The sequence below is a fragment of the Gobio gobio genome (assembly GCF_949357685.1).
Source record: "Gobio gobio genome assembly, chromosome: 8".
NCBI lineage: Eukaryota > Metazoa > Chordata > Actinopteri > Cypriniformes > Gobionidae > Gobio > Gobio gobio.
Window position 1 is genome coordinate 23,833,524 of NC_137114.1, and position 14,790 is coordinate 23,848,313.

At 39.4% G+C, this 14,790-nt stretch overlaps 1 protein-coding gene across 4 annotated transcripts in view; it reads left to right on the forward strand.

Moving 5' to 3' along the window:
* Positions 1-14,790, forward strand: part of dhx16 (DEAH (Asp-Glu-Ala-His) box polypeptide 16) — a 27,663-nt gene extending 12,873 nt beyond the window's left edge. For all 4 annotated transcript variants that reach the window (XM_079824191.1, XM_079824192.1, XM_079824193.1 and 1 more), the window contains exons 16-21: positions 1,357-1,475; positions 1,768-1,835; positions 1,976-2,138; positions 3,759-3,920; positions 8,631-8,804; positions 14,434-14,790. In XM_079824191.1, coding sequence (XP_079680317.1) covers positions 1,357-1,475; positions 1,768-1,835; positions 1,976-2,138; positions 3,759-3,920; positions 8,631-8,804; positions 14,434-14,562 — 815 coding nt within the window. In that variant the 3' untranslated portion in view covers positions 14,563-14,790. The remainder of the gene's footprint in view (positions 1-1,356; positions 1,476-1,767; positions 1,836-1,975; positions 2,139-3,758; positions 3,921-8,630; positions 8,805-14,433) is intronic.

The window sequence follows — 14,790 nt, forward strand, 5'->3', positions numbered from 1 at the left end:
TTCATTCATGTCGTTAGAAACTCACTGACAGAAGGCTTTCCATTTCAAATGCTCACGCGGCGCATTGTGAAGAGTGCTTGCGAGTGCTGTGCACGTCTCAAAATGCTTTTATGACGCAAAATTAATGTAAACATTAATCAGTAATGTCTTAATGAATTAAACAGACAGGGCAAAAACATCTTATATTTCAAAAGAGATCTGTGCATTAGTGTGAATGCAGGTCTCCCGCTGTCTATGATGTCATCATTAATAATCAAACAGTAAAGCTGAGAAAGAGAAAAATCACTCAGTTCAGACACTCTTAAATACTGAAAGCACTCTTTGTTCATTGCTTGTAATATGTTTTTTTTTGTTTCTCTTTATGATTTACTACTTTATGTTTTGCAGCTATATTAGTTTATATATTTAAAATTATTAACATGCAATTGTTTTAATTAAAATGTTATAATGTGTAGTTATTTTAAAAAGCTTATAATTACATATATCATAATAAAAAACATATTAATTATTAATATTAATCTTATTAATTTATTAAAAACTTAAAAAGGAAAAAGTTCAAGAATTGTTTTGGAATCGGATCGTGACTCCCAGAATCGGAATCGGATTGTGAGGTACCAATTAAAGATTTCCACCATTACTATACAATGATGTATTGTTGAATAATACAGAAGATAAACCCCCGGTTTCACAGACAACGCTTAAGCTAATCCTAGACTAAAATGCATGTTTGAGCTGTTTTAACTGAAAGAATCTTGCACTGACAAATCTTAAAATATGTCAGTGGCATTGTTTTGTCTCAAGATGCACACCAGTAATGTTTTTTTCTTGGGCACGTTTATAAAAGTTACTTAAATGTCCTAATTGAACTAAGGCCTAATCCTGGCTTAGTCTAAGCCCTGTCTGTGAAACCGGGCCAAAGAGTTTAAAAAATAATCGCATATTAAATCGCAATCGCAATATTGGTTAAAAAAATCGCAATTCGATTTTTTTCCAAAATCGTTCAGCCCTATGTTAGTAATTCATGGTCTTAATAAATGCTACACAACTACACAAGTAAGAAAAGTAATATTGTGAAATATTATTACAATTTAAAATAACTGTTTGATGAATGGAAAGTTCCAAAGAACACTTATTTGAAATGTTGATCATTTTAATGCATAGTTGCTAAAGAATATTGATACTTTTATTCAGCAAGGATGCATTCTACTAAGGTTAGTAGTGTTGAGTGTTTTTTAATTATTTTTAATATGAAGGACAATTGCAATTTTGGGGTGTGGTACTCACTTATTCACTCCCTGTAATCAGTTTTTAATATGTGCTTAAGATCTAACACGTTTTTCCTGATCTGTGCTTCAGGCATAAATGACCTGATTCATTTTGACTTCATGGATCCTCCTCCTCACGAAACGCTGGTGTTGGCTCTGGAGCAACTCTACGCTTTGGGCGCCCTCAACCACCTCGGTGAACTCACTAAGGTGTGAAAAAAACAACAACAAACAAATTAAAACACTTTTATAACCCTACAGTTATGCTACATTCGGTTTTCTTAACCCTTACGTACTTTAATGAACTCAGAATTGTGTTCACAACACGTTTACAAGGAGGTTTTCAACAAAAAAGACTGTCAATAAGGGTTCTGGACATGGAAATTAAGTATAAATAAATTACTCTAAAGCTGCAAGTTTATAATATCCCTCATGGAAATATGCCAATGTAAAGCTCTTTTGTCCAGGGTTTTGACTTCCTTTTGTTCCCCTTGCGCTGTAGCTCGGCCGAAGGATGGCTGAACTTCCTGTGGACCCCATGCTGAGTAAAATGATTCTGGCTTCTGAACAGTGAGTCTAATCTGCAAAAAAACACATCAGTTTCCTTGTAAAACCACATTCTTCAAGGTTATATGCTAATTTCATCATTGCCTATTGCCTGAAGTTGTCATTGTATTGTTTTGAACATTTTTCTTTGTTCTCTCCTGAAGTTATAAGTGCTCTGAGGAGGTTCTGACCATCGCGGCCATGCTGTCAGTGAACAACACCATTTTCTACCGCCCCAAGGACAAAGTGGTCCATGCTGACAATGCAAGGATGAACTTTGTGGTACCAGGAGGAGATCACATGGTGCTGCTCAATGTATATACACAGGTGTGTTAATGCGTGCATGTGGAAACACCACTCAAAGCGGAAATCAATCTGAGTTCTGAAGCATTGTTACGACCTGGTAGTTGCGGTAACTGAGATGTTTTGTTATTGTCAGAATACTCATCTCATCTGACTTCCTAATCAGTTTGCAGCTATTATAAAGCTGAACAGGTTACGCAGGCCGGTGCAGGCATACGTGCATGTGTGCATGTAGATGCTGTAGCAGGAAGTTTTTGTCTTTTGTCTACAATTCACTTTGGAATGAACAGTGTTTTGTAAGAAATGCCTGTTCAAACAGCAGAAACAAAGCCCATAATGCGTGCATAAAAAAAGCATTTGGACCTACAATCAAGAATTTAAGAGTTTCTTTTTTGGTAATTAAAATACAGAAATGCTCAATTTAAGTTAGACGAGGATGTATTTAGTAAAAATTCACTGCAGTGTAATTCTTTCACATTGTTGATCCTAATAGATCAGTCACATATTGTGTTGACCTTTTGTTTAGTTTTTTTTTAAACAATTCATTCAACCTTTCAGCTGTGCCTCACTATGCTTATATTTTGTAAATATTACAATATTTTCTACTATGTCTTTTATTACAACAAAACAATGTGAATATGTATCTTTAATTACATATTGTCATATGAACAACCATTTAAAAATGGTCTCGCAAACCTAAAGTATAAATCACATATAGTAGTCATAGTCATTTGTTCATAAGAGTAATCTGATCATGTATCTGACTTGTTGCGTGCACTAAACACGCAATTATTGTCGCCAGAAAAGAAAATGTATTCCATAATTTCTGTCAGTTGGTAGAGAGCGAGTTGCTGTTCACACGAATCATAGAGGGAGAGTGAGTCTCATTCAAAGCACAAACTAATCTTTATTATTGACTCGTTAAAAACATAAACGTTCATAAGAGTTATTTGTTCACAAATTTGACTTGACTGCTTGCGCTGTTCACCATTTTTTTTAATTGTAGTCAGAAAAGAAAATGTTTTTAGTATTCTCTCTTTTTTATTTCTTTTGGTAGAGAATGGTTTCATGTTGAGACGTAACCAAATAGAGTGGTACAGGGATAGCGTCAGAACCCGGAAGACTAATTTGCCACTGATTCCTTCAAGATTTTCAATTTATGTGTAAAATAAAGCCTGTGGTAAACATAACTTGATACTTTAATATTTTATTCTATGACGTAAACCGCACCCACTCATACCGAAAACATTAATTTTGAAGCAGTTGTGTTTATTTTTGAAAACATGTTTCTAATAAGTAAGGTTTTGGGGTGCCAGAGGTCACTTTGTAGAACAAAATGTCAAAGTGTCATCAAGTTATGTTTACCACAGGCTTTATTTGACACATAAATGATAAAACCCCATAAGAAAATCTCGAATCCCTGCACCACTCTATAATGATTTATGGATCATTGAGAGAGTCGGTTATTAACGGTCATAAACACCATCTCACAAATTATTTTTGTAAATCAGTAATCTATTCATGAGAGTCATTTGTTCACAAATCAGACTTCACCGCTGACTGTTTGTTGTTGTGTGCACAAACCACAATTCTTTTCGCCAGAAAAGAAAATTCATAAAAATAGTCTTTCTCTTTCTTTGTCAGTGGGTAGAGAGCGGTTACTCCACTCAGTGGTGCTTCGAGAACTTCATCCAGTTCCGCTCTATGAAGAGAGCTCGAGATGTGCGTGATCAGCTCGAGGGCTTGATGGACAGGATCGAGGTGGAACTGTGCAGCTCCGACTGTGACAGCGTGCCCATCCGCAAGGTGATTTCCTCACTTTTCTCTGCATCGCTTCCTTTCTCGCATTTCCTCCAGTGATAATGTGTTTGGGCAGAAGCCAACTGCTTTGCATGTGATTGCTATCTAAACTTTATGAATCTGGGGCCATATGTATAAAGCCGCTCAGAGTAAAATTTTAGTCTTAAGTGTGTCAATTTTACTCTTATTCCTAGACTTAAGAATAAGTGTGATTCAGAAAGGTTCCTAAGTGTTGAGTCTAGGTCTCAGCTTCTAAATTATTTCAAGGGTCTTACGGGTTGGGGATGACATGAGGGTGAGTAATTAATGACAGAATTTTCATTTTTGAGTGAACTAACCCTTTAAGAGTGCTGGAGAGGTGTCCTAACCTAGTTAGAGGAGTAGCAAGATGGCAGCAGAGAGGAGGAGACCACACACTTTCCAATGAAGATATAATTTATTGGAGTTATATGATGAGGGGGAGTTGATCAAACAAATTTGATCGCCCAACTGCAACGTGTCAACTGCAAATGAGGAGGCATACATTAATAGAAAAGGATTTCACAGCATCAACACTTGTACATGATAATGTTGCACAATGCAAAGCAATCTTTTTGAGTTATATTTAAATTGTTTAATTGTCTTAATTAAATTATTTTATTATAAATACATGAAATGATTGGTGACTACTCTTCCAGGTTCACTATAGTCCCTAGTTCGCAGCACTGAAGTCCCACCTTAGTTATCAACTATCAGAGTCCGTCTTAGACTTTGCTAAAAGTTGCTTTTAGCTTCAATTTATTAATAGCTCATACTCTTAAACAAGTCCTACTTTTTTACTAAGAATTTTTTTACACTTATGTCAGTGCTCTATTTTAACAATCTGAGCATGTGGTCTGAAGCGCATGGCGCAGGTGCACTTACGGTGTGTCCGAATCCACTTTTGCTAGTTTAATGAAGGAAAAAACTGTCGGCGCATGGTCCAAAAGGGTTGTACGTAGTCTCTTAGGCCCAATCCCATTTCTACCCCTTAGCCCTTCTCTTTCCCTTACCCCTTCGTTTTGCGCGTTCACGTGAAGGGGTAGGGGTGCCTCGATTCTTTTTTGGCTGGAGTGGTAGTGGTAAGGGGAAGGGCCAGATAGCCCTTCAAACGAAGATTTTTCAGGACCACACTTCGAACGAAGGGGTATGAGGAGTTTCCCTCCACCGACTACCGTGCTGCATAGAATGTGTGTGTGTTGCCACTCGGGATCGATCACTGCGTGTCGCCTGGCTGACGTTTCTCCTATTTGCGGGATTTGAACACATTTTAATAATAGTTAAAAAATATATATCTGGTCATCCTTCATAACGCAGTCAATATTTACAATACATATCATCTGTAAACTCTCGCGTTACCAAAGCAACGACTGACTTGACGTATAACGTATGAACATTATCGCAGCACCACAGTAGATAACGAAACCATATCCGTACCGGGCGGATCGGATCAGCACGGAATAGAACGGTTAATAAACAAAGAGAACAGTTTGGTCCAATGGAAAAGCGGCTTTACTAGTCTTGTATGTTCTGTATCATCTTAGGTAACTCTGGCTCATATGTTTTTGAACTGAAAACGAGTGACATTTTATTAAGTCCAAATACAGCGCAAAACTCTGTTGGGAGTGAGTCATTTGTTAAACGTGCTCGCGCCTGATTTCTGTTAGATATAGCCTACGCACTTCATTGCTGTTCATACTGGTTAAATGTCACAGGATTTTATAATAAAAGAAACGGGGTATGATGAGGTGTAATGGTATAGTAGTGGTGTCCCATTTCTTAGGGGAATATTTTCACCCCTACGCCTTGGCACTCTGTTTCAAGGGGCAAGGGGAACAGGTAGGGGTAGGGGAAGGGGAAGGGGTATAAAATAGAATTGGGATTGGGCCTTAATGATTCATTGGTGTGTTTTAGGTATAAATAAACCAATCACAGTCTCATCTCCCATTCCCTTTAAAAGCCAGTTGCACTTGCACCATGGCGGATTCTCTATTTTCATGGCCGAATTTGCGATCGGAAAGACTGAACGCTTCTCCAGAGATGAATCCTTTTATTTTTAATATGTAAAAATGTTTGTGTGCTGCTGCTGCACACAACTCTGTGTGTGGTAATAATCAGTGTACCCGCCTATAGGCGCATATTACTAACGCTCCCTGTAAATAACACCAAAAATACTGCGCTAATGACTTTAGATCAGGTTTTTGTTGGTCAATGGCACAGTCGATTTCAGTTGCCTCAAAATAGCTACAGTCAACAATGTGTCCATGAACACACCTCGTTTTTTTTCAGACCAGCACGCCCATGGGCGAGCAGATTGGTGCGAGTGCATTTGCTATTTAAACAACTTGATGCTGGATATGAAAATGATAATTGCGTTGGGCTGAAACTAGAAAAAAACACTTGACACTTGTCGCCTGACGTTGCATTGCGCCGGGTGCACGTATTATAGGGCCCAAAGCTTAAGCCTATTCTTAAGAGCTTTTTTAAAACGTTGTATACATACAACCATTGAATTTAACTTTATAGACTGAATACCCTTAAGTTTTGACTTGAGACTCTTACTTGTGGCCTTTATTGGCTTAAAAGATTGAATTTGTGGCGCAATTTGCATTGTCACCTATCAAGGTAAGTGTTTGCTTGTCTCTCTAGAGAGGTTTACATCTTTAGTTCAGGAAAAATTCTAACTGTTTTCAATCAACCTTTACTAAAATAACATTTCAAGAATAAATCTGTCTCTCTCATGTGTTTGTTTTTCAGAACTTCCTGTTCTGTGAGAGACTAGCGTCACTATGAATCATCAGTATTTAAAAAAAACAAAGATTTCCACGTCAGAGTATTTCAAGAGGCACACTAATACAATAGCTGAATGCATGCATACTTACTGACTGCGTTACTACATTTAGCAGATGCTTTTGTATATTTGAATGAGTTTGGCATCGATGAATGCAGGTTAGGTGACTAAGAGTCATTTGTGGCATGTGTTTCCAGCCACAATAGAAGAAAATACTGGACCAGCCAAATACATATTTTTCTGCGATGATGCTTATTAATTGCAAAATTAAATCAGTCATTTATACAGGGAGTGCAGAATTATTAGGCAAGTTGATTTTCTGATCATATTTTTTTTCCAGGCACATTTGACCAATTCCAAACCACAGTAATCCTAATAACTACTATTGATTTAGTATTTAATAATGTATAAGTGATATATAATTGTTCATGAAGGCTGGAAATTAAAATCACCTTATATTCAGGTGTGCAGAATTATTAGGCATGATTTCTTTTACAGATAAATTGAGCCAAAAAAGAGATTTAACTCAGACTGAAAAGTCAAAAAGTATTAAATGCCCATGAGAAGGATGCAATACTAATGCAATACTAGACATTGCAGTTAAGGCATGACCATTGGACAGTGAAATGCTCGTTGGGTCAGCAGGATCTGACAAAAACAGGTGGTGAAGAAAAGACACCTGTTAACTGCAAAAGAATTAAGAATTAAGGTGAAGAATTAAGGGTGAAACCATCAGGAACCCTTTAGTCTCCAGCGCCACCATTTTCCAAAGCTGCAACCTACCTGGAGTCTCCAGAAGTGCAAGGTGTCAGGATCTCAGAGACTTCAGTTAGGTAAAGAATCCTAAAAAATGACCCCCACTAGATAAGAATCACAAGCTGAAGTGTTGTAAAATACATGAAGAAGGTTTTTTTATAGGCTTTATGGACAGATAGGTTGAGAGTGACTCTTGAAGGACCAGCACCACATCCTCTAGTACCACTGTTTGAAGAATTCATCTTCCAGAATCTGGCAGTACGTTTTGGGAGTTCATTTTTAGTCAATCTCTGCAAAACGGACTTCAGGATGGACTAAAATGAACTCCCAAAACGTACTGCCAGATTCTGGAAGATGAATTCTTCAAACAGTGGTACTAGAGGATGTGGTGCTGGTCCTTCAAGAGTCATTCTCAACCTATAAAACCTATAAAGCCTATAAAAAAGCAGGCTTCATGTATTTTACAACACTTCAGCTTGTGATTCTTATCTAGTGGGGGTCATTTTTTAGGATTCTTTACCTAACTGAAGTCTCTGAGATCCTGACACCTTGCACTTCTGGAGACTCCAGGTAGGTTGCAGCTCTGGAAAATGGTGGCGCTGGAGACTAAAGGGTTCCTGATGGTTTCACCCTTAATTCTTCACCTTAATTCTTAATTCTTTTGCAGTTAACAGGTCTCTTTTCTTCACCACCTGTTTTTGTCAGATCCTGCTGACTCAACTAGCATTTCACTGTCCAATGGTCACGCCTTAACTGCAATGTCTAGTATTGCATTAGTATTGCATCCTTCTCATGGGCATTTAATAATTTTTGACTTTTCAGTCTGAGTTAAATCTCTTTATTGGCTCAATTTATCTGTAAAAGAAAACATGCCTAATAATTCTGCACACCTGAATATAAGGTGATTTTCATTTCCAGCCTTCATGAACAATTATATATCACTTATACATTATTAAATACTAAATTAATAGTAGTTATTAGGATTACTGTGGTTTGGAATTGGTCAAATGTGCCTGGAAAAAAAATATGATCAGAAAATCAACGTGCCTAATAATTCTGCACTCCCTGTACAGTTTAGAGGTGATTGTATAAACACTATATGACTGAACTTCACCAGATCATTATCTAAATGTGCTTGCCTTTTCTTCCAGGCGGTGACTGCTGGATATTTCTACAACACGGCACGTTTGAGTAAAGGGGGTTATAAAACAGTCAAACACCAGCAGACTGTTTATGTCCATCCCAACAGCTCACTCTTCGAGGAACAGCCACGCTGGATGATCTACCACGAGCTGGTCTTCACCACCAAAGAGTTCATGAGACAGGTATGGAGTCGTCGTTCACATTCTTTGTATTTTTGTCAGATATAACTAATATTAATGAAGCCAAACATTATACTTAGTGTTAGGGATTTGAACAGACTGGTTCTTTTTGACTTGAGCCTGTAAGCAACTCTGGTGTGATTGCTCTGTTTAGTGTAGTTCATTTGAATAAGTGTGAACGCTGCCATCTGAACCTCGGTGCCCACCAAACAAGTGGGCAGAGACGCCTAAAAAGGTGAATTGTTGCTATCTGATTTTCTTCATAACTGAACTAAATCAGAATTGGTGGTCCTTGGAGACCTGAACTACTGGTTATCTTCATCCTCTGAGGTATTCAAAGAAACTTGTGACTCTCTGGGTTTGTATAGGTGGACAAAACAGTCCATGGTTAAATGGCTCTATTTCTAATATTATTAGACAAAGGGATGCCACAAGGGGATGATGGGCTAAGTAAGGAATAATTGATGACGGGCCGTTCAATTATTAGAATGATAATGCACACCCGAGGTGGTGATGCGGTCACGACGCGAAGCGGAGTGGCCGTTACACCTCGGGTGTGCATTATCATTCTAATAATTGAACAGCCCGGAGTCAATTATTCCGCTTCTACGGTTACCACACCTCAAGACATCGATCCGATTATATATTTAATGGGATTCGTCCGGTTTTTGTACTTAAATCGCTATTGTGAGTAGGACTATTTCTTCCGCGTCTCATCCAACAGCGTCTCATCCAACAGCCGAAACGTCATTTTAAAGCTGTTAACGAAGGCTTGAGCCGTTGATAGCATTCTACTGCAGTTATTAATAAAGTTATTAGTAAGAGAATGAGAGCGACAGAGAGAGAGAGAGAGAGAGAGAGAGAGAGAATGAATGAGAGCGACAGAGAGAGAGAGAGAGAGAGAGAGAGAGAGAGAGAGAAAGAAAGAGTCTTGTGTGAATTAGGCTAACGTTACCTCTGTGCGTCTCTAAACAGCGTTGTTATTACCTCTCTAGTGAAAAAATGTCACGTGTAGCCTTAAGTTGCTCCACTATATAGGCGAACTGATCAAATCGTCAGGGCAGCGCTGACAGCTTTTTGTGCAAACTGTAGTGCGTGTGCGAGCATGTGTGATTTCAGTAACGAGACAGAAAAGCTTGCCTTTGTTGTTTTTCATCTGGACTGTCTAATACTGCTGCCGCCCAGTTGTTGAACGTTTTATATTCACTGTAAATATTAAGATTTACTTTAGGAAAATCGTCTGTCATATTGTTGTTTTTTAGTCCTGTAATTTCCGTGATTACAGTTAACTATGCGCAGTGATATGGAACTGTAATGCGGTCAAGAGAGCTGCCTGGAACTACGTTCGCTGTGCGTCTCCCAGAAAATAACTGCACACCTCAGAACGTTCATCAGCCAATCAGATTCAAGCATTCAACGGCCCCGTAGTATAAAGCAAAGTAATAAAATAATCCGTCAGATTGGTTTATCTATAGCACATTACATAATAACTGCACAAAAATTGTAAAATATTCAAAGTCCGATTATTATCTTTCTATGTTAAATTATAAAAACTGACAAATTCATCTTCTAATTTACCTGAATTGTTCAATGTAAATCAGAATGTAATTAGTGACAAAAAATATATAGTGGAAGTTTTAGTTGGTCCAGTTCCTTTACATAATGGTTAAATGTAAATAAGAAACAAAAACATTGATGTTGTTCCTCTTTGCCCTACAAAGCTATTTAACTTCTCGCCTATTTCCACTGTACAAGTTCATGAAGCTTTATTGAAATTCACCTGGTCCTGATAGAATTGGACCTTTATATATATATTTTTTTAATTACATAAAGGGAGAATCATAGCTGATTTTAACACTGATTATCTCTTCATCACAGCACCTGTTAGTGGGTGGGATATATTAGGCAGCAAGTGAACATTTTGTCCTCAAAGTTGATGTGTTAGAAGCAGGAACAATGGGCAAGCGTAAGGATTTGAGCGAGTTTGATAAGGGCCAAATTCTGATGACGACTGGGTCGGAGCATCTCCAAAACTGCAGCTCTTGTGGGGTGTTCCCGGTCTGCAGTGGTCAGTGTCTATCAAAAGTAGTCCAAGGAAGGAACAGTGGTGAATAGCAACAGGGTCATGGGCGGCCAAGGCTCATTGATACCCCTGGGGAGCGAAGGCTGGCCCGTGTGGTCCGGTCAAACAGACGAGCTACTGTAGCTCAAATTGCTCAAGAAGTTAATGCTGGTTCTGATAGAAAGGTGTCACAATACACAGTGCATCACAGTTTGTTGCGTATGGGGCTGCATAGCCGCAGACCAGTCAGGGTGCTCATGCTGACCCCTGTCCACCAACAAAAGTGCCAACAGTGGACACGTGAGCATCAGAACTGGACCACGGAGCAATGGAAGAAGGTGGCCTGGTCTGATGAATCACGTTTTCTTTTACATCACGTGGATGGCGGTGTGTGTGTGTCGCTTACCTGGGGAACACATGGCACCAGGATGCCCTATGGGAAGTAGGCAAGCCGGTGGAGGCAGTGTGACGCTTTGGGCAATTTTCTGCTGGGAAACCTTGGGTCCTGACATCCTCGTGGATGTTAAAAATACCACCTACCTAAGCATTGTTTCAGACCATGTACACCCTTTCATGGAAACGGTATTCCCTGGTGGCTGTGGCCTCTTTCAGCAGATAATGTGCCCTGCCACAAAGCAAAAATAGTTCAGGAATGGTTTGAGGAGCACGAGTTTGAGGTGTTGACTTGGCCTCCAAATTTCCCAGATCTCAATCCAATCGAGCATCTGTGGGATGTGCTGAACAAGCAAGTCCAATCCATAGAGGCCCCACATCGCAAATTACAGGACTTAAAGCATCTGCTGCTAACATCTGGGTGCCAGATACCACAGCACACCTTCAGGGGTCTAGTGGAGTCCATTCCTCGACGGGTCAGGGTTGTTTTGGCAGGGGGGACCAACACAATATTAGGATAATGTTATGCCTGATCGGTGTACTTGTATTTTGCCTTGTTCGTGGAAATCAGCTATGATTCTCCCTTTATTAAAAGGAGGAGATCCCTCAAGATTTGAAAAATTAGCCAAATTTACCACTCCTTCAACTCCACTGCTATCTCTCTCTCTTCTTCTCCACCTTCTCTGGGCCCTCAGCTCTCCCATTTCACCACTATTGACTCCCTCACTATCACTGACATCATTACTAAGTCAAATTCCTCATCATGTCAGCTTGACCCTGTCCCCACCCCTCTACTTAAGGCCTGTGCCACATCCCTATCTAAACCCATTACACTGATTGTAAATACCTGCCTCAACTCTGGTGTTGTGCCTGCTGCTCTCAAGACTGCTGCAGTTACACCAATTCTAAAAAAAACCTGATTCCGACCCAACATCACTGGTAAACTACCGCCCTATCTCCAACCTACCCTTCCTGGCCAAGGTACTGGAAAGAGTGGTGGCGTCACAACTACACACCTTTCTCAACCACCATGACCTGTATGACCCTTTTCAATCAGGCTTCCGTTCATGTCACAGTACAGAGACTGCCCTACTACGCATAGTTAACGACCTCCTCCTGTCTACTGACTCTGGTTAATTTAACATTCTCATCCTCCTTGACCTTAGTGCTGCTTTTGATACCATCAACCACAATGTTCTAATCTCCCGTCTGTCTGCTATTGGTGTTTCTGGCACAGCTCTCAATTGGTTTCAGTCATACCTCACTAACAGAAAACAGTTTGTTACACTTGGTCCACATCAGTCTACCAAGTCTCCAGTCACTCGTGGTGTCCCCCAGGGTTCTGTTCTTGGGCCACTCCTCTTTCTCATATACATCCTCCCTCTTGGCCAGATCATCCGCAGACACGGTCTAAATTTCCACTGCTATGCAGATGACATTCAACTCTATCTTACCACTCCCTCTCCCTCTGACCCCCCACCACGCTCCCTCACTGACTGCATTTCTGATTTAAAATCATGGATGCAAAACAACTTTCTCAAACTCAATACAGATAAAACAGAAATTCTGCTGATTGGCCCCAAAAGCATGCTCTCCAAACCTCAAACTCTCACTCTTAACATTGATGGTTCACTTGTCCACTCCACCCCGGTTGTCAAAAACCTTGGCATTCACCTTGATTCAACCCTCACCTTTGATCACCATATCAAATCAATCACTAAGACTGCCTTCTTTCACCTCCGCAACATTGCCCGCCTCCGACCCTTCCTCTCTGTTAGTGATGCACAGACTTTGGTCCACTCCTTCATTATATCCCGTCTAGATTACTGCAACTCACTCTTCCTTGGTCTCCCCTCTAAATCCCTTCAAAGATTGCAATATATTCAAAACTCTGCAGCCAGGCTCCTTACCCATACCAAACGATCGGCACACATCACCCCCATTCTCCATCAACTTCATTGGCTACCAGTTCGGTCCCGGATTAAATACAAAGTATTACTACTTACTTTCAAAGCACTCCACAACCTTGCTCCCCCCTACATCTGTGACCTCTTGACCCCTTATACTCCTTCCTGCTCACTCAGATCCTCTGACCAAAACCTCCTAGTCATCCCCCGCACCAGACTCTCCACTCTGGGTGGCAGGTCCTTCAGTGCCTTGGCCCCCAAATTCTGGAACTCCCTCCCCCAACCTCTTCGTGACTGTCCATCACTTCCATTCTTCAAAGCACATCTCAAGACCTTTTTGTTTAATGATCACTTCTCCTCTACACCCAACACATAGCTCCATACACAGCTTGTTTTGTTGTATTGTTATTGATATTATTTTGTTTGTCTGTTTGTTGCTAGACTTCCTTCTACTATGTTAAGCGACCTTGGGTTTGAGAAAGGCGCTATATAAAATAAACTTATTATTATTATTATTAATTATCATCCTATATCTAGACTCTCTGTCTTAGCCAACATATTTGAATCCTTAATAAGTCTATTAAAAAATAATGTTCTTAATACATTTCAATCATGTTTTAGAGCGGGCTACAGTACAACAACAGCAGTACTTGTTGTTAATGACAATATTATAAGAGCTATAGATTTTTTGTAGACCTATCTAAAACATTTGACTCAGTTGATCATAGTAGGTTTAAGTGAAACGATGCTAAATTGATTTAAAAATGATTTATCAAAAATAACTGTTATGGTAGATAATTATTCCCATACCTTAATTATAATATATAAAGGGGTACCACAAGGTTTGATTTTAGTTCCCATTTCATTTTCAATTTATATCAATGACATTGGGCAAGGAATTAATACGGACAAAATGCCAACGAATGAATTCCAAGAACTGTGTTTTTACTCCATTACACATTTTATAAGATTTGTGATTGATTCAGCTGATAAAAATACCAGAAGTGTACACACATACAATGAGTGCCTTTAGCCCACAGTTTGGTGTTAAAAACGACAGGGTGAATGCTAAGTAAACCTAGATTTAATTGTATAGGTTTCTTTTTTTGGTCTGGACTGAGAACCAAACTACAAGTGTGAACACGCCATTAGAAACCACATTGTAATGCTTTAGCAACCTCCGAAATACCATAAAGTCTTGCCAGCAAGTTTTGAATGTAATTTATTTAATAAATTATAAATTTATTCTAAACTTTCATCTGTCTTTCAGGTGATCGAGATCGATAACGGCTGGCTGCTGGAAGTGGCTCCTCATTATTATAAGAACAAAGAACTAGAGGACGGCAGCAGTAAAAAGATGCCCCGCAAACAAGGCAAAGCCCGTGAAGAACTGGGCTGATCCTGAGATAAGACGAGCGAGAGACTCTTCCACACAATATTACACAGAATCTGCACAGACAGACAGGAGATCAGCAATGTGAGAATCTCCAGCAGTGTTCATGTGGAAATGATCAGACGCTTAGTTTGGTAATTTGCTGATCTGTGTTAAATATTTTGGCAACGTGTAATTTCAGCTCAAGTTGTTTTCATGTGTTTGAATGAGGAAATATATTTTTGATTACAAGTA